Source organism: Cyanistes caeruleus, unplaced genomic scaffold, assembly GCF_971803275.1.
Source record: "Cyanistes caeruleus unplaced genomic scaffold, bCyaCae1.hap1.1 HAP1_SCAFFOLD_153, whole genome shotgun sequence".
NCBI classification, from domain to species: domain Eukaryota; kingdom Metazoa; phylum Chordata; class Aves; order Passeriformes; family Paridae; genus Cyanistes; species Cyanistes caeruleus.
This window is the reverse complement of record NW_028255946.1, coordinates 183,047-199,993: the sequence shown is the minus strand read 5'-3', so window position 1 is coordinate 199,993 and position 16,947 is coordinate 183,047. Positions and strand designations below refer to the sequence as shown.

At 54.1% G+C, this 16,947-nt stretch overlaps 1 protein-coding gene and 1 long non-coding RNA gene across 3 annotated transcripts; both read left to right on the top strand.

Moving 5' to 3' along the window:
* The first annotated feature begins 1,656 nt into the window (after nt 1–1,656).
* Nucleotides 1,657–7,255, top strand: LOC147645867 (uncharacterized). Of its 2 annotated transcripts, XM_086874173.1 has the most exons (11): nt 1,657–1,958; nt 2,315–2,386; nt 2,759–2,830; nt 3,033–3,104; nt 3,192–3,293; nt 3,711–3,818; nt 4,258–4,401; nt 4,771–4,842; nt 5,146–5,247; nt 5,878–6,043; nt 6,575–7,255. In XM_086874173.1, exons 1-11 carry the CDS (start codon nt 1,862–1,864, stop codon nt 6,798–6,800), a joined length of 1,233 nt encoding a protein of 410 aa, XP_086730299.1. In that variant the 5' UTR covers nt 1,657–1,861; the 3' UTR covers nt 6,801–7,255. The 2 variants fall into 2 exon arrangements, with proteins under 2 accessions (XP_086730299.1, XP_086730297.1); XM_086874171.1 differs by lacking the exon at nt 3,711–3,818 and having other exon boundaries at nt 1,738–1,958.
* Nucleotides 7,256–9,612: 2,357 nt separating this feature from the next.
* On the top strand, nt 9,613–12,558 carry LOC147645866 (uncharacterized). Its single transcript, XR_015282098.1, has 2 exons — nt 9,613–12,048; nt 12,371–12,558. It is a non-coding gene; the product is annotated as an uncharacterized LOC147645866 (long non-coding RNA).
* Nucleotides 12,559–16,947: the final 4,389 nt, after the last annotated feature.

Below are 16,947 nucleotides of genomic sequence, written 5' to 3'. Positions count from 1 at the left end.
ACATCCCTGACGATAGCTAGAGTTATTTGGGAAATGCTTGGCTTAACCTGGGAAATGGATTATTATTTTTGCTGCTCTAAACCTACATTGTTCCAAGTTTCACAGCCACTGTCCTGATGGATACCTATGTGAAATAAAACAATGTTTGTGAGGCAGCTGAAGAGCTCAGACTTCAGGGATTAAAATACCTTGGAGAAGGAGGAGGAGGAAAGGATAGAACAGCCTGTTTCCATGGCTGTTTTTTCATTTCTAGTATGCCAGAAGTATGGTAGGCTACAGCTGTCTCCAAATGTCATTGAATTAGAGAAAAACTCTCTCCAGGGCAAATGATGCAACACTTTGCCTCACAATCCATCAGCCTTAATTACAGTGAGAGGTAGGTCTTAATTATAATCTGATTAGTGCAAATCAACATTGTGTGAATGGCAAGAAGAATTTGCTTGTCAACAGATGAATATGTCCCACTGAAGAATGAACAAAATCTGCCTTTACTTGGAAGAAAGGAGACATGGAGCAATGTAGTATTTGGATTTTATCCAGTGGTAAATGGGGCAAGAAGCTGTAACAACTCACCTGTTTTACAGAACACAAGCACTGATACAGCCAATAGTGCACCCACACTGAAGGGATCTTCAGAACATTGCTTTATTTCTTAACGAGAAATGGGCAGCAAAATGCATTTATCTGAGCTGGAAGCCCTGTTCCTCTCCTGTTTCTCCTTGAGCACACTGTTCTCTGCAGACTTCACTGTGCAGCCCATCAATCCTCTCTTGGCCAACAGCTAAATGGCACAACTACCAAAACACAGGTGCCAGCATCATCACCCCAGCATTATTCCAGCACTGCTCTGCTGGTGCACAGCAGCACAGAATGGCTTGGCTTGGAAGGGACATTTAAAGGCCATCTAGTGCAGTGCCCTGCAGTGAGCAGGGACACCTTTGGATCAGGTTGCTCAGAGCATGAGCTTGAATGTCAGCAGGGATGGATGCCCACCTCTCTGGGCAACCTGTGCCAGGGTTTCAAAACCCACAGTGTGAAAAACATCTTCATTAGGTCTAGTCTGAATTTACTGTCTTTTAGATTGAAAACATTCCCCCTCAGTCTTGTCACAACAGGCCCTACTAAAAATTCTGTCCTGTCTTTTCTAAAAGCTCCCTTAAAGTACTGAAAGGTAGCAATCAGGTCTGCGTGGAGCCTTCCCTCTTCCAGGCTGAACACCCCCAGCTATCCCAGCCTGTCTCCAAAGCAGAGGGGCTCCAGCCCTCAGAGCATTCTGTCCCTCCTCTGGACTAGCTCCAACAGGACCATGTCCTTTCTGTGCTGGGCACCCAGAGGTGGATGCAGTACTCCAGGTGGGCTCACACCAGAGCAGAGGGGTGGTGGAATCACCTCCTTCAAGCTGCTGGGCAGCCTCCTTTAGAGGCACATGGCTGGCTCATGTCCAGCCTCTCTCCTTGCAGCAGCCACAAATCCTTCTCAGCAGGGCTGCTCTCCATCCCTTCATCCCCCAGCCTGTGGGATCAGCTGGGCTGGGACCCTGTCATAGCCCTTGGGCAGAGCTGCTGGGCAGGATGAGCTCCCTGGTGAAGAAGGCAGATCCCACTCCCCACACAATTCCACGCTGGCCATGAGGTCACAGCAGCCTGTGGGGTGACAGCAGGCTGAGGTGACAGCAGGCTCTGAGGTCACAGAGGTCCCAGAGCCCCGTGGTTGCACAGCACCACGAGGACCGAGCAGTCAGTCCTTGACCACGACTGTTGCGGCAGCAGCGGCGGCGGCAGCAGCGGTGCTGACATTGGGACAGCGGTGTCAGGACAGTGGTGGCAGCAAGAGCTGCAGGACTGGCAGAGGGCAAGGCACCATGGCCTTTGCTCTGCGCCTCCTCCTCCTGCTCCTCCTGGCAGTGGCCCTGCCTGACAGGGCTGCCCAGGCTGCTCCGCAGCGAGCACAGGGAGCAGGTGAGCCCGCGGCCTGGCTTCCCTTTCCTGGGACAGCACTTCCTTCTCCTGGGAAGAGTTGGGGATGGTTTTCCACAGGGCTTTAGGGAGGATTTCCTCTGTGGGAGGGAGAGAGTCCCCAGGGGCCATGGGCTGGTCCTGCTGCCTCTCCAGGGATGTTGCACAGGGCCTGCAAAGAGGGTGGAGAGTGACCAGAGCCAGCCCAGAGCTCCCCAGGCCCTTCTGCAGCTTTGGCCATGTCCATTGACATCTGGCTCCCACAGCCTTACCCAAACCCCTTGCAGTGCCCAGTTCCCTAAGGCAGAAGGGGATCCCAGCGCACCATGGACATGGTTCTAATCTGTGCTTCCTTCTAGATTGGGAACATGACTTGAATTATTTGGGATCACTGGTGAATGAGACTTTGAAAATCTCGGAGAATGCTGGAGGTAAGTTCTGAATTGCCACTTGTACTGACAGAATAATCTGTCAAGGTGGAAAGTGCTCACTTATGTGCCGTTTCTGTTAAGGTCGTGTGAGGGTTAAAGGATTCTGGAAATTTTTCTCTGCTCCCTTCTGGAGCCCTGAGTGATCCCACAGCATCGCTGTCAGTGGGAGGAAGGAGCATTTAGCTGTCCATCTTCTACCTGTGTGCAATGCCAGTGTCTCCTTCCATGTGCTCTGTGCAGCCACGGAGAGGAGCAGAGAGGGAAGGGGCTGTGCCCAGGGCTGTGCCTTGCGCAGCTCCTTTGCCAGCCCCAGGGAGCCTGAGGATCTCCTACAGAGCCACAGGAGCTCTTCAGTCCTGCCTTTCCTTGCAGCCAAGCCTCTTGCTGAAGGTGATCTGGCTTCCCAACCCACATCCAGGACTGAGGCTCTGGGAGATGGCGAGGGTAGGTGAAGGCCTTTCCCCCTGGGAGAGCTGCCAGCTCAGAGCCCAAAGCTCAGCCAGGGCAGCATCGCTGCAGGTGTCAGGACAGAGCCGTGCACGTGTGTGCCCTCACCCTGCGCCATCCCCTCACCTCTCCCGTGGCTCAGTGCTGCCTGTGCAGATGAGCAGAGGTGACAGAAGCTTCTGTGGCTGTTGAGTTACAGGTGTGTCTGCAGGCAGGACTTTCCCAGCTCCTGGGTTGGTAACTGTACGCAAGCCCGGCTCCCATCGCAGGGGTGAGTGGTGTGTCCCTCCTGACCCCACAGGCTGAGCACTGGTTTTCTGGGATCCATTCCTGCAAAGGGGAACTATTTTCACTTAAGGGCCTCCAAGTGGAAAGAACAAAGCTGCAGGACACCAGAAACTCCATGTGCCATCCAAAATCACTCCGCAAATGCTGAAGGAAATGCTGCAGGGAGGACAAGGTGGGTCCATGTCCCTCAGCCTTCTCCTGAGACTCAGCAGCCAGGGGCTTTCTTTGCACAGCGGGAAGCAAATCCATGGCAGCCTCGCTGCCTCACTGTTGCTTTCACGGCCTGCAGGGCTGTTTCCCAGCCTGGCCTGGCTGCAGCTTCTCCCCAGCCTCTGCAGGAAGGCATTTGGCATCAGCAGGCAGGGAGCCCAAAGTGCAGCAGGGGTCATGCTCACACTGAGATCCCCTGCAATTTCTCGGTCCCCAGGTAGATCAGAAAGGGCAGCTGTTTTGATGAGTGTAGGCCCTGGCCAATGCCAAAAAATTTTCAGGGATTCTTGATCCTTAACCATGCCTTTGACAAGCATTGCCTCCTGAAGTTTCCCCAGTGGGGAATGGTTCCATCTGATCCAGCTGCCCCTTTCTGCAGAAGTGGACAGAGCGGCTGTGCTGAAGGCGGCGTTTCCCGGAGGAAGCAGTGGCCCATGGGCAGCCTCTGCTGCAGGAAGGGAGGCCATGCCAGGCACAGTCACAGGAGGTAATTGCTGTGCCTCTGGGCCTGAGCCCTGCTGAGGCTTGAGCTGCCATCTCTGCTGCTTGGCAGTGCAGGCACAGCCCGGCCAAGACCGGCACAGCCCAGAGGAATTATCCCCAGCAGGCTCAGGGCACTCGGCTACTGAGCAGTCCTGCTGGGGTCCATCCATGGGAGACACGTCCCAAAACCTGGCAGGGGCTGCAAAGGGGTGCCCAGGGTGGGGAAAAGGCCGAAGGGGCAGGAGGAATGGAGGGAGTTTTGTCTGAGAGAACCCACAGGACCCCTGCTCTGGCCCTGTCACCCCCCACCAGGGATGTTGCACAGGGACTGCAAAGAGGGTGGAGAGTGACCAGAGCCAGCCCAGAGCTCCCCAGGCCCCTCTGCAGCTTTGGCCATGTCCACTGACATCTGGTACTCATGATCTAACCCAAACCCCTTGCAGTGCCCAGTTCTCTAAGGCAGAAGGGGACCCCAGCGCACCATGGACGTGGTTCTGATCTGTACTGGCTTCTAGACTGGGATCAGGACATGGATTATCTGGAAGCCCGGCTAGATGACAGCTGGCAAGACTTGGAGAATGCTCGAGGCAAGTTCTCAATGTGCTTTTCCTGATGGAATAATGTCAAGGTGGCAAGAGCTCACTCATGTGCCATATCCCTTAACATAATCTCAGGGCTGAAGGATTCTGGAAGCCTTGCCCTGCTCCCTTCTGGAGCCCTGAGTGATCCCCCAGCATCGCTGTCAGTGGGAGGAAGGAGCATTTAGCTGTCAATCTTCTTCCCATGTGCAATGCCAGTGTCTCCTTCCATGTGCTCTGTGCAGCCACGGAGAGGAGCAGAGAGGGAAGGGGCTGTGCCCCAGGGCTGTGCCTTGTGCAGCTCCTTTGCCAGCCCCAGGGAGCCTGAGGATGTCCTACAGAGCCACGGGAGCTCTTCTGTCCTGCCTTTCCTTGCAGCCAACCCTCCTGGTGAAGGTGATCTGGCTTCCCAACCCACGTCCAGGACTGAGGCTCGGGGAGATGGCGAGGGTAGGTGAAGGCCTTTCCCCCTGGGAGAGCTGCCAGCTCAGAGCCCAAAGCTCAGCCAGGGCAGCATCGCTGCAGGTGTCAGGACAGAGCCGTGCACGTGTGTGCCCTCACCCTGCACGATCCCCTCACTACTGCTCAGAATTGGCAGCTTTTTGGAGGAGGGAGGGCCCTGGCCCTGGCCCAAAAGCCAAGGCATTTTTTGAACCTTATCCCCATATTTGACAAGCATGAGGTCCTGAAAATGCCAGCACCCAAATCAAGAACTTCTCCATCTGGTTCAGCTGTGCCTCTTCCTTTCTCAAGGGATGGACCAAAAGACCATGCAGGTGGAGACGTTTCCCAGAGGAAGCAGTGGCTCATTGGCAGGAAAGAAGGCAATGCCAGGCACAGGCCCAGACACAGGAGGTAATTGCTGTGCTGGGCTCAGCCCTTGGCGGGGCTGTGTGCCAGCAGCTCTTCCCCTAGGGCTGGCCCTTGCATGACCCAGCAGCAGCCAAAGCTGGAGGCACCTCGGCTTCCAGGCCTCTGGAGCTCGTTTCCAGCTCCTGGGAAATGGGACTCATGCACCAACATCTATCCCACTGCAGCTGCTCCCAGAGGTAGCCGTGAGCGCCCAGAGGCCCGAGGCACAGGAGCAGCCCCGAGCGGGAGCCCTGCCACGAGCCCAGGGCCACAGCCAGCCCTGGCTCCCAACTGGGCAGGGGCTGCACTGGCCCCTGACAGGGCCTGGCTCTGTCCCCTTGGGCTGGGGGAGATGTCATGGAGAAGGGAGGCTCAGGGGTGGCAGTGGCTGCTCAGGGATGGGTTTGGCCCGTGTCCCTGGAAGGAGCCACTGCCCAAGCAGCTGTGCTGTCCCCCGGGCTCTGCTCCCGGCCTTCTGGGCTTTGCTGGGTGGCACAGCCTGTGCCAAGGGCCAACAAGGTGCCTGCAGGCCCCAGCTCTGGGGGAAACAGAGAACATCCTGGACATACCCATCATGCTGCCAGCTCAGCAGCGCAGCACAGCACGGGCTCTCACTGCCCATTGCTCCCACAGATGCAGCCAGCACCACAACACGTGTTCCCAATTCCCAGAAGGACATCGGAAGAGGTTTCTGTCAGGGAACACGCTGTTGGCCAGAAGTAATGGCAGGCCTGATTTGTTTGGTGCATTTACTCGTTTTATGTGGTGTTGGAATCTGGTATTGCTGGAAGAGAAAACGGTGAGTGTTTTGTTCACCTTTCCCTCAAACAACTTCTTTTGAAAGTCTATTGTAGAATAGAAACATTCCCAGTGAGGCTGCTGTAGACCTGTAGATAGTCAGTGGTTGTCCAAATAACTCTGCCAAGAGTTCTGCTGCTGCCCAGGCCTTTAATTGGCCTCTTAATTGCTGGGCCTTGTCCTGGGGAGCCCGCTGGGGCTGCAGCCAGTGCTGGCTGCCACTGAGGCTGCCTGGCCAAGAGCAGCCCCAGGAGCAGCGGGCAGAGGCAAAGCAAGGTGGGCAGGAGAAAGAGCGGGGACGAGATTGCCCTTGAAAGGCAGAGGCGCTCTGGGGCCCGCTCCTGGCCAGGGACCCTGCCCAGAGCCATCCCCTGCTCACCAGGGCCTTGAGGGGCAGCTGTCCAGCTGGGCCAAGCTGTGCCAGCAGCTCCAGCCGTGCTGGGGAGCCTTGGCCGCTCTGGGCCCTGCTGTGCAGGAGGGTCTCTGCGTGCCAGCGGCAGCTGGGGGCCTCAGCCACCTCCTCTCTCCACAGGAGCACCTCTGCACCTCCAGATGTCCTGCCAAACACGTTAGTCTGGGAGACCTGCACCTGTCATCCTCCATCTGCAAGCCAGTGTCCATTGTCCCTGCCACAGTTGCATTATCAGCTTATTGCTGTGCCGCCACCACCCAGAACAGGACCCTCTGTCCCTGCAGGTGCTGGCCCTGGTGCCTGGCCAGGCCTGAATGTGGGCCCCTCCTGCCAGGGAAGGGCTTGAGCAACACCTTTGGGCTTCTGCTCTGGGCTCTGGCTGGTACCACCAGCACTGGCACAGCTGCTTGGCTGGCCACAGCCTTGGCTGGGCAGGCAGCAGCCAGGCATGGGGCACCATGTTGACTTTGTTTTTCATTTTTAGAAATTAGAAACTTTTACAACTCTTTAGAATTATTATTGGTAGAAAGTAAACCCCAAATATGTCTTCCCAATTTCCATAGTCGTTTAGAATTTTTCAAATTAGTTTTAGAATTCTGTAAAGGCGACCCCATTTTGTCTTTGCTTTTCATTCTTAGAAATTTGAAACTTTTAGAAATATTTAGAAATATTTTTTGTAGAGAGAAATCTACAAACATTTTTTTACTTATTTCCTTAGTAGTTCTGGATTTTTCAAGGTAGTTTTAGAATTCAGAAAAACTTGGAACATTTTACACTTCTAGAATAAAAACTGAAATTGCATTCAATTGGTAATCTTTATTCTAGGAAGAACTAAGACACCCCAAAACACCCAGCCTACTGGAGAGGCTCTTTTCCCGCTGGAGATTTGTACCTCGTCTCAACAACTAACCTAAGACCTTTCCCCAGATATTTTTCGGGACTTCTGACAAGCTCCCCTCTTAGGCTTCAGAGGGAATCTTTGAGCACAGTGAGAATCTCCCGCTGTGCAGGAGGGTCCCTGTGTGCCAGCTGCAGCTGGGACCTCAGCCATCTCCTCTCTCAATAGGTGCCCCTCTGCAGCTTCACAAGAAAGGCCAAACACCTCCCTCAGGGACACCTGCACCACACATTTCACATCTCCATGCCCATACCCACTGTCCCTGGCACAGCTGCATTACCAGCTTGCTGCTGTGCAGATGCTGCCAGCACCCACAGCAAGGCCCTGTGTCCCTGAAGGGACCCGCCCTGCTCTGTGGCCTGGACTGAAGGTGGGTCCCTCCTGCCAGGGCAGGGCCCAGCACAGCTCTTCTGTTCCAATAAAGACATGGAGCTCTCACCCCAGTGTCCAGCTGGTACCACCAGCAAAGCCCACACAGCACCAGCCCTGGCTGAGCCCCATGTCCAGGAGCAGGCAGGGCTGACCAGAGTGTGGGTGGCAGGAGCCAGGCAGGGGCTGCTGTGACCAGCAGCGAGGCACTGAGGGGCTGGGGGAGTCCGTGTTGAGCGTCCCTGGGATGAGGGCACATTTCCTTCAGTGGCATCACCTGGGCCTGGACCTCCTCCAGTGCCATGACCAGGAAAAGAGGAAACCATCAAGAGCATCTCCTGGGACACTGCCTGACCAGCAATGTCAGCAGGCAAAACCAAGGTTTTGTTTAGCAATGACCCTTTGAAGAAGTCAAAGATTGACAGTCAGGGCAGTCCAGTAGTACAGATGGGAGTACTTCCCTCTGGGAAGGGGCTCCTGTCACTTCACAGTCTCCATCCCCCGCCGGGAACCGCAGAACTCCGGCCAGCCCTGCTCCCCCCGTGCCCTTGTCAGACCTGGGGGGGAGGAGGCTGAACTGGAGCCCTGTGACCTCTTCAAAAGCCAGAAACCAAAGAGAAAGAGAAATTCCCGGGATTAACTTTTAAAGGGTGGTGTTCACAGGTTGATGTCACTTTTCAATGGGCAAAACTACTGTCAGAATTTTGAAGTCTTAAACAGCAGATGAACTGAAGAACCTGCCCTAGCCCTTCCAAACAGGGAAAAAGAATTTGAATTTTATGTGGGTGTTGAACAGAAGCAGGCCAAAGGAGTTCTAGTGCAAAACACTACAGGGCAGTTCTTGAAGACCAATGGCCCCTTTTTCTAAAATGTTAGACCACCTGGCAAGAGGTGGCCCCATTGTTTGTAAACTTGTGCAGCCACAGCTTTAATGGTAAGTGAGGAGAGTAGGAGGCTCTCTAATCCTTAAAGCCTCACAGCAAGTTAAGGCTGTGGCAACCAAGAAAGTCCCTCACAGAACGGGATGATCCAGATTTAACAAGTGGGAAAGAGTTTAACCCCACTGTCTTTTAAACTGGTCCTGAGGGTGAAGACCTGAAGGAAACTCATGACTGGATTCAGGTAATAGATCTCCAGATGCCAAGGAGATATTAAATTATCCTCCCTGGAATTAAAGTTGGGAATTTTTTCTTTCTCTAGAGCAGTAAATTAGGATGTTGGTGGAGGTTTCTGGTTCTGTTCCCAACAGGGCAGCCATTTGGCACAGCCCATGAACACGGCATTGCAGTCCATGTGGCTGTAGGACAGATCAGCTGTGTTCCGCTTCTTTCCTCTCCCACTCCCCACTGCCACCAGCTCCCCCCGGGCAATGAGGGGGTTCCCGGCTGAGCGAGGGCAGCACAAACGTGCAGCAGCTCAAGGATCCGCTCCCTGCCCACTTGCCGGGACAGGGCTGCCCTGGGCCTTGCCATGGACAGAGGCTCCCCCTTCTCTGCTCGCTCTGACCCTCCTGCCCCAGCCTCGCTCACTTCCATTCACGTTCCTCCTGCCAGGGGCACTCTCCACACGGATCATGGCTCTGATTCCTTGGATCCTCAGCACTGTTTATCCTGGATTTTAGCCAGGGCTTCCCCTGGGTTTGGGGCTGGGCTATGCAGGCTGGAATGTGTGGAGCTTTCCCCAGCCACCGTTCGGGGTGCATGTCTCCCTTTTCCCCAGCAATTTCACTCTGTCTTCTCCTTCCCGACGTTTCCCCTCAGCAGGGCTGAGCCTTTTGCCGCCCTTTTTCCCCTCAGCGCTGGCCCCGCCCCCCGCTCAGGCCTCGCCCCCCTCGGCTCGGAGCGGAACGCCGTTCCTTCCTCCCTCATTAAAACCTCGCTAATTAATGCCCTGGCGGGCAGGAGCAGGGCTTTGCAGGAGCTCTGTGGGACAGCCTGGCTGCGTGGGGCAGGGCAGAGATGCCCGCTCTAGGCCCTCCCCTTTCAGGGCAGGGATCCAGGGCACCGTGAGCTCCCGCAGAAAAATGCTCCGTCCCGGCCCACAGCTACACGAAAGGAGAGGAGGAAAGCAGGGTGCCAGTGACACAGCAGCCCTCAAGAGTTCCCCAGCTGTGTGTTCTGCCCCCTCCCACCTCTTCCAGCTCCATGCCATGTGGACAGGAGCTCACAAAGAGCAGGAAAACAGAAACAAGCTCCACAGCGAATTCCTGGGAGAAAAATCCATGGATGGCCAGGAGGCTGCTGTGGCTCCTTCCTGAAAATCGGGGCTGTTGGGAGCACGGCACAGGGTGTCCCAGGACTTAGAGCTGGACACTGCACCCTCCTGGATCTCCTTGACACCCGTCCCAGGCAATGACTGTCCTGGATATCCTCCTGCATCTGCCCCAGGAAGGTCCCCGCTCCCTGGTGCGGGACGGGACGGGTAGAGGACAAGGAATGAAGGTCAGGAGAAGAATACAGAGATGCTTCTTGCCACTGTAGCAAGAAATTTGGTGCAGTGAAAGCTCAGCTGAAGATGAAGGTGGCCAAAAATGTGAGACACAAGAAAAATTGACTTGTTAAATACATTTATAAAAAAAATATAGAAATTACATCATCCCCTTCCAGGATGTGAATGGTCACCTGACAAACACGGACACAGACACAGTGCAGGTTTTCTAATGCATTCTTTCCATCCCTCTTTGCATCTCACCCATCCCTTCCCAGTGGAAAACATGCATTATACCAAGGGACACTGCAAAGTCCTGGAAAAGGGCAAGCCCTCCTCAGCAGAAAAGAAACCACCCCTGACTGAACCACAGCATTCCCATCTTGAATCCAAACGCAGCATGTGCCAGCTATTGGGAAGAAAGGAACCCTATGGCAGTCAAGACCAGAGCAGTGGGACAAGAATGAGCGCTCTTTGGAATATCCTGATTGATTTACAACAGAGGCTCTGCAGAAGTTGGTGAGCTGCTAAGAAAAAACTCTTGCAGTCCTTGCCAGACATTTCAGGAGATCTCCCCAGAGACAGAAGAACTTCTCCTCCCTTTGTCTCTGGGGGATCTTCTCTGGCACAGGGTAGTGGTTGTTTGAAGTTGGTGCCGCTGCAGCGTTCTGGGAGCTGGGGCTTGACACAGGTGGCAGCAGCACTCTTCCTGATGTGCTGCCACTTGCTCCAGGGAAGGATTCATTGCAAGGGGCTGAGCTCCGGTTCTTATTTCCAGGCTTTTCCCGGCCATGTTCATCTTCAGGGATGAGCCAGTTGTGTGATCCCTGAATTGGGTGGGGCCGTGATGTCACAAAGGAGCTGAGCGCTGGGGTGATGCAGGGCCATGATGTCACACAGCTGTCCTGGCCACAGCACTGTGACATCACCACGCCAGCCCTATATAAACCGGGCCAGCCCCCGCAGCTGCCAGTGCAGTCACCATGGGACGTGCCGTAGCCATGTGTGACGGTGGCATCCCGATGCCTGCACTTGTCCTGCTGCTGGTTGCTGTGGCTGGTGGGCCATTGGCCACTGGAAACCACAGAGGCAGCAGACGAGGAGGAGATGGAAGCGCCCCAGGGTTAGGCCCAGAGGCTCATGGAGGAACCGAGCAGCCCCTGCAGCTCCCAGGTTCTCCAGGCCTCGGGCGACCCCTCGCAAGCGGCCAGGTGCTCCCGCAAGCCCTCTGGAGAGCTCCTGCAGCTGCAGTCCCTGCGTGGCAGTGGCCCAAGAGCTGCAGGAAGTGATGATCCGGCACTGGGCACACAATGGGACATTTGTGCCGCTCTTCTTTGGGATGTGGCAGGCGATGTAGAAAGAACTGGAGAAGCTAATGAAGTGAGGCCACGTGTCCTGCTGTGGCTCGCCCAGCTTCTCCAGAAGCCGCCATCCCTTCAGGAGGCTGCTCCCAGCAAGATTCATCATCCCTGGGTGAGCCTCAACCCTTGCAAGGATGGCACAGCAGAAAACACCTGCCACCCATGCAAGAAGCTCAGGCTGTCAGAGAATGTCCATGGTGCTAGGAGCCTCTGCTATCTCTGACAGCCTCCATCCCTCGGAGAGGCTCAGCCAGACCTGTCAGCCTGCAGAAGGTGCAGAGCCCAGGGACAGGTCTCCCAGCTCACTTGGACCCTTGAACCTCAAGAACACGGGTGCAACCCTGACCACTGACATGGCCAGGGAAAGCCCACAGGTCCAAGTGTGAGCCCAGCCTGATCCAGGGGAGCCATCTCAGGAGCAGGTGGAGGAGCAGCAAGTGTCCTGGAGCCAGGCTTCAGCTCAGCCCCCCTCTCTCCACGGCTTGCAGGTGGCCATCAAGTGCGTGGCCCAGGACACGGTCCTGCCGTGGGACGAGCTGGTGAGTGAGCGGGGACAGCGGGACAGAGCGGGCCGTGGCAAGCAGGGATATGGCCGGGGCCAAGGGTGGGACATGGCCACGGGCAGCGGGCGTGGGCTCAGCGTGCGAGGCCCAGCACGGCGGGCCCAGGGATGCCAAACAGCGGTGGTGGGTCCAGGCAGGGGCCACCTCCCAATCAAGGCCACAGCTTATCCTGCCGTGCCTCTCTCCCGCCCAGGGCAGCTCCGAGCACACGCAGCGTGGCCCGGCTTCTGCAGGCACCGGGAGCAGCTGGGCAGGAGCCTTCTGCAAGTGAGCGCTGCTTTCTGCCTTCTCTCCCCAGAGTGCCAGCATCTGATCCGCTGGTGTTTGTCCAAGCACCCCATGGATCGGCCAGTGCTGGAGCAGATCTTCTACCATCCTTGGGTGTTGGGCGGGCATTTCTGATGCCTTGCCGCAGCCTCTGCAGCAGCCAGTTCCCGTGTCCCACGCAGGACTGAGGGCCCAGGAAATAAAACAACCCGAAAGCCACTGCGGGCTGGCGAGTCTGGTCCTTGTTAGCAACTTCAGCTAAGGGAACCTCTTGGCAAAAGGGGTAATCAGAGCGTTCCCTTCAGCCTTTGTCAAGCTTTTGATGCTTTTCCTCCAGGTTGTCCCTCAAAATCAGAGCAGGGTGGAGCCTGCACCAGTCCCCCCAAATCGGTGAGAGGCAGAGACTACTCCCAGGCCCCTCAAAACTGGAGGAGGATGGAGACGATCCCTGGGCCCCCCAAACTGAAGGGAGATAAATACCCAACCCCCCCAAAATAAGAGATTAATGGGGCCCAGAGTAGCCCCCAAGTGCGAGTGGGAAGGGGAGACTGCCAGCCCCCCCAAAGAGGAGGGGAATTGTGGCTGTGCCAGCCCCGCAAATTGCAACGGGACAGAGAACACCCTTGGTCTGGAAAAGGTCAAAGAGTGGTTGGGGGCTGCCAGGATGGTGACAACACTGGCACCCCCCAAATCAGAGGGGGACAAAGAGCCCGCACAGGCTTCCCAGAAGCAGAAAGGGGGCAGCAAATATCCCCTGTCCCCCTAAGTCGGAGGGGCACAGACACAACTCGAGCCCCCCCATATTGGAGGGGGACAGACACAAAAAGCCCCACAAAAAGAGCATGGGGAATCAAGACCTCTACCGGCCCTGCAAAGGTAAGGAGGATGGAGAAACTCCCCATCTGTCTTCGTTTTGGAAGACAGGTGTGTCATGGGGTGACTTTACCTTTAAGACAGCTTTGGGAGCTGGGAGGAAGTTGGAGCTGCGAGAGGCTGATGGGAGTCTTTTCTTGTGACCAATTATTGGTCATTTCTAAGAATTGACAGCAGTTTTGACCATTGAAAAGTGAGATCAACTTGTGAACACCACCTTGAGATGTAAAGCCAGGGCTCTCTTGTTCTCTTTGGTTTCTGGCTTCTGACGAGGTAACAGGCTCTGTCTCGGCCTCCTCCCCCCTCCAGGCCGGACAAGGCCGCAGAGGGCGGGGGGGGAGAAACGGAGCCGGCCGGCCTGGCTTGGTTTGCAGTTTCTGCTGCTGAACTGAAACCTGACACCATCAACATCTGCAGCTTTCCAAGACTTTAACTCTTACTACCTGGATAAAACGTACAGATTACTCCTTTTTCCCAGAGAGACAGAGAGAGAGAGACAATCAACATGAAGAAGACATCATAAAACCGTCAAAGACTGTGAAGGAAAGAGTTAAGTTTTAGATGAGGAAGAGAGAATAAGGAGATGCTTTAATTAAGCTGAAATATTTTTCTGTTAAAGCTATGGAGATGGACAATAGTGTTCTGAAAAAGAGCTCCTTTAATTCATGACAGAGTATATTGGGAGGAATGGAGTGTTCAAAGGGTGGATTTAGAGCAAATAGTGAAGCGATTGTGATGCTGTGAGATACTGAAACAGAGGGAGAAGTAATAGTTGAAGATTTGTGGCCTTTTGAGAGGCAAAGAGCAAACTTCTGTTTCCAGGGAGATTCACAGAGACAGATGAAGAGAACTTTTGCCTTTGAATAATTCATCCTTAAAAATGACACCCCTAGACTCATTGACCCATACACACCTCAGAGTGATGTGAAATGGGAAGAGTGAACTGCTGACAGATTTTTTCCAGGCAGCTGGCATCAGATAAATAGAAAGCTATAACAGAAATGGTTTTCTTGCGAAAAACTCCATAGATTAGCAGAAGAAGACTTCTGTTTCTCTACAAAGCTGATGAAAAGACTCTAGCAGGAATTGGGAATGTTTTAAACACCAAAGTTCCAAGTTTTTTGTTTCTATGTTGTCATGTGAACAAAGGAATGGTTGGGTAGTGGGGGAGAAGGAGGTTTTCTGGAAGTTATTCTGGTTTTCTTATTCTTGTAGTTCTGTTAAAAAACTTTCTTTATTCCTTTAAAGTTTTAAGCCTCTTTTGCTCTTATTCTAATGTATATCTCACAGCAAGAAATAAGTAAGTTTTCTTGTAATTTTTTAGCTGCTGCTTTAAAACCATGACATTTATTTGGTGCATTGGCCAGGAAACAAAATTAGGAAATCTAAACCACAACATTGTGCTGCACCCCAGGGCCAGGCTCTGCCTCTCTTTGCTCTGGCTGCTGCTTCCAAGCTGTCCTCTGTGATTTGGATTTGCAAGCCACCTCTCTGACCAGCTTCCACTTTGCTTGAAAAATTCAGCACCATGTGGGTGGCTGAACAAGTCCCAGAGCTGGGGAGAAGGATTTGAGATGCAATTTGCATCCCAGAGTTGTTACAGTGGGGAAAATGTCGCATCCCTCCTGTGCCTGGAGCTGCTAATCTTGTTGCAAACACTGAAAACCTCTTCAGCTTCTCTCATTCTACCTAAATTTAATGACTGCTTTGATTTCACACCTCTTCCATGCAGGTTTTTCCTCTGTCCTTGGCTAGAATTGTCAGGCCTGAGAAATTTTGTTGAGCCTTGGGACAGCTCCCATCATCTCTCCCTGCTCCTAATGCTGCTTTGAATTCTCTGGGGAATGTGAGCATGAGGGAAACTGGGGGGACTTTAGTGAGAGGAAAAGTGAGGCACAGAGGCTGAAGTGCAAATGCAGAGTGTGCAGGGTCAGCACAGTCTGCAGTGTTGTGGGGATTTGGGCCATGCAAACAGATGTTTCTTCTCTGGGAATGGCTGATTCCTTTGGTGTGTCTCCTCCTGAAATTGCTGTGCACCAGGGCTGGTGCTGGAGCTGCAGCAGCACAAAGTTGCCAGGGAGCCGTGTGGGAGCCAGTGGGAATCATTTCTTTGCTGCTTTGGATGAAAAGTTGTGACATGAATCTCTGTGTCAGGGAGGTGCCACGTTCATGCTGCTGCAGTGCCCACACACTGTGTCTGGAGACAGCTCAGGAGAAAAGGAAGAAAAGCCAGGATGAAATCCCATCTGCTACTGAATTCTATCAGAAAGTGCTTGGAGTGAAGTGTGTGAAGTGACTGGGGAGAGCTGGATAGAAGGGACAGCTCTGAGAAGTGTGTGGCACATCACTGACATCCTTGCAGTGATCTTTGCACAGAGATGAAAAAGTATCAGTTTGCATGGCCTGAATCTGTGGGTCTGGAAATTCTGTGTGTTGCACAAGCTGTGCTGAGCTCACCTGGCTCTGAAATATCTGAAATATCATCTCTGTACCTTAGGCAGGAAGAGCATCAGAGTTGTGAAGAGATGAATAAAAATCAGTCGTAACCCAGAAGCAAACCTTGGCAATAGACGTGTGTGGCAGGTGAGGAGACTGAAAGCTTTCATTCTTGTCCTGGGAGAATGAATTCAGCAATAAAAAATCCTGTCTCTTGGCATTAAAATACTTTAGTTTCAGCTCTGCCCCAGCCCATCAATGTCCCTGTGTGGTTGGGGGTAGGTTCTCCCCCTGTAGCTCTCTGCAGGTTGGTGCTAATTCAAGATGTTCTGGCAGGTTCCAATGTCTTGGTGCCCGAGCAGGGAGTGCAGAACAGGGATTACAAGTGCTGACATTTGCTGTGCTAGAAAGTCCAAGGGACAAATTTGTGCCAATTAAGGTCTCCCCTTTAACTAGGAGGAACAATTGATGTTGTGCTTGTAGCAGAGTGTGGTGAGAGAGGGGGTTTCCAAAGGAAATCTTGGTGCATGTAGGCCAGAGGCCCCTGTGCTGAGGCTCCCTCCAGGCTGGCTCCAGCCCCTCAGGGTGCCCAGGAAGCAGGCTGCCCGCAGCCCAGTGCAGCCTCCTTAGCCCTGGGGCTAGCCAGGGAAGAGCCATGGATGAGGCTGAGCCCTGCTCCCATGTGGGATGCCATGGGACAGGGCCCACTGGGATTTGCCCCTCCAGCTACCAAGTGTGTGCAGAGAAACTGCAAGGAGAGGGTGAGCTCTGTCAGTGGGACCCCCTGTGCACAGGGAGCCCACTCCTGGGGTGGCTGTGCCAGCTCCCGCAGGGACATCCAAGCCTTGGTAACAAGAACAACAACAAACTATAGAACCTATTTACCTAAGAACATATCTAACAAAACTACATGAAATGTATTTACAGAACACTTAAGCAAACTCTAAAACATCTATCATGAACACAACAACTGTAAAACGTATATACAGCAGGGTGGCATCTGTGTCCGGGATGTGCCTCAGTCCTGGAAGAAAAACAAGTAGCACGGTCAGTGCAGTCAGGCATGGAGGGGTGGTTCCATGTGCTGCCAGGCTGGGACACTGGCACAGTGGGACTCTGCTGCCAGAAGTGAGGCTGGCTGGGGCTGGGGGCTGTGGCCCAGGCACTGGAACAGGGCTTGTGTGGCCCAAAGCAAGCCCAGGCCAGGCCAGGGATGGCCAGCAGAATCCAGTTCATGGGCTAGCGTGTCCCTGAGCAGGGAGTGCCCAGCCCAGCCCCAGGCTGGCAGCAGGGGACCCA

What these genes read in the sequence shown, in the direction of transcription:
- LOC147645867 (XM_086874173.1), top strand. Translation starts at nt 1,862, where the DNA reads ATGGCCTTTGCTCTGCGCCTCCTCCTCCTGCTCCTCCTGGCAGTGGCC. An exon ending in GCAGCGAGCACAGGGAGCAG is followed by an intron (nt 1,959 to 2,314) that starts GTGAGCCCGCGG and finishes GCTTCCTTCTAG; the next exon opens with ATTGGGAACATGACTTGAAT. An exon ending in AATCTCGGAGAATGCTGGAG is followed by an intron (nt 2,387 to 2,758) that starts GTAAGTTCTGAA and finishes CTTTCCTTGCAG; the next exon opens with CCAAGCCTCTTGCTGAAGGT.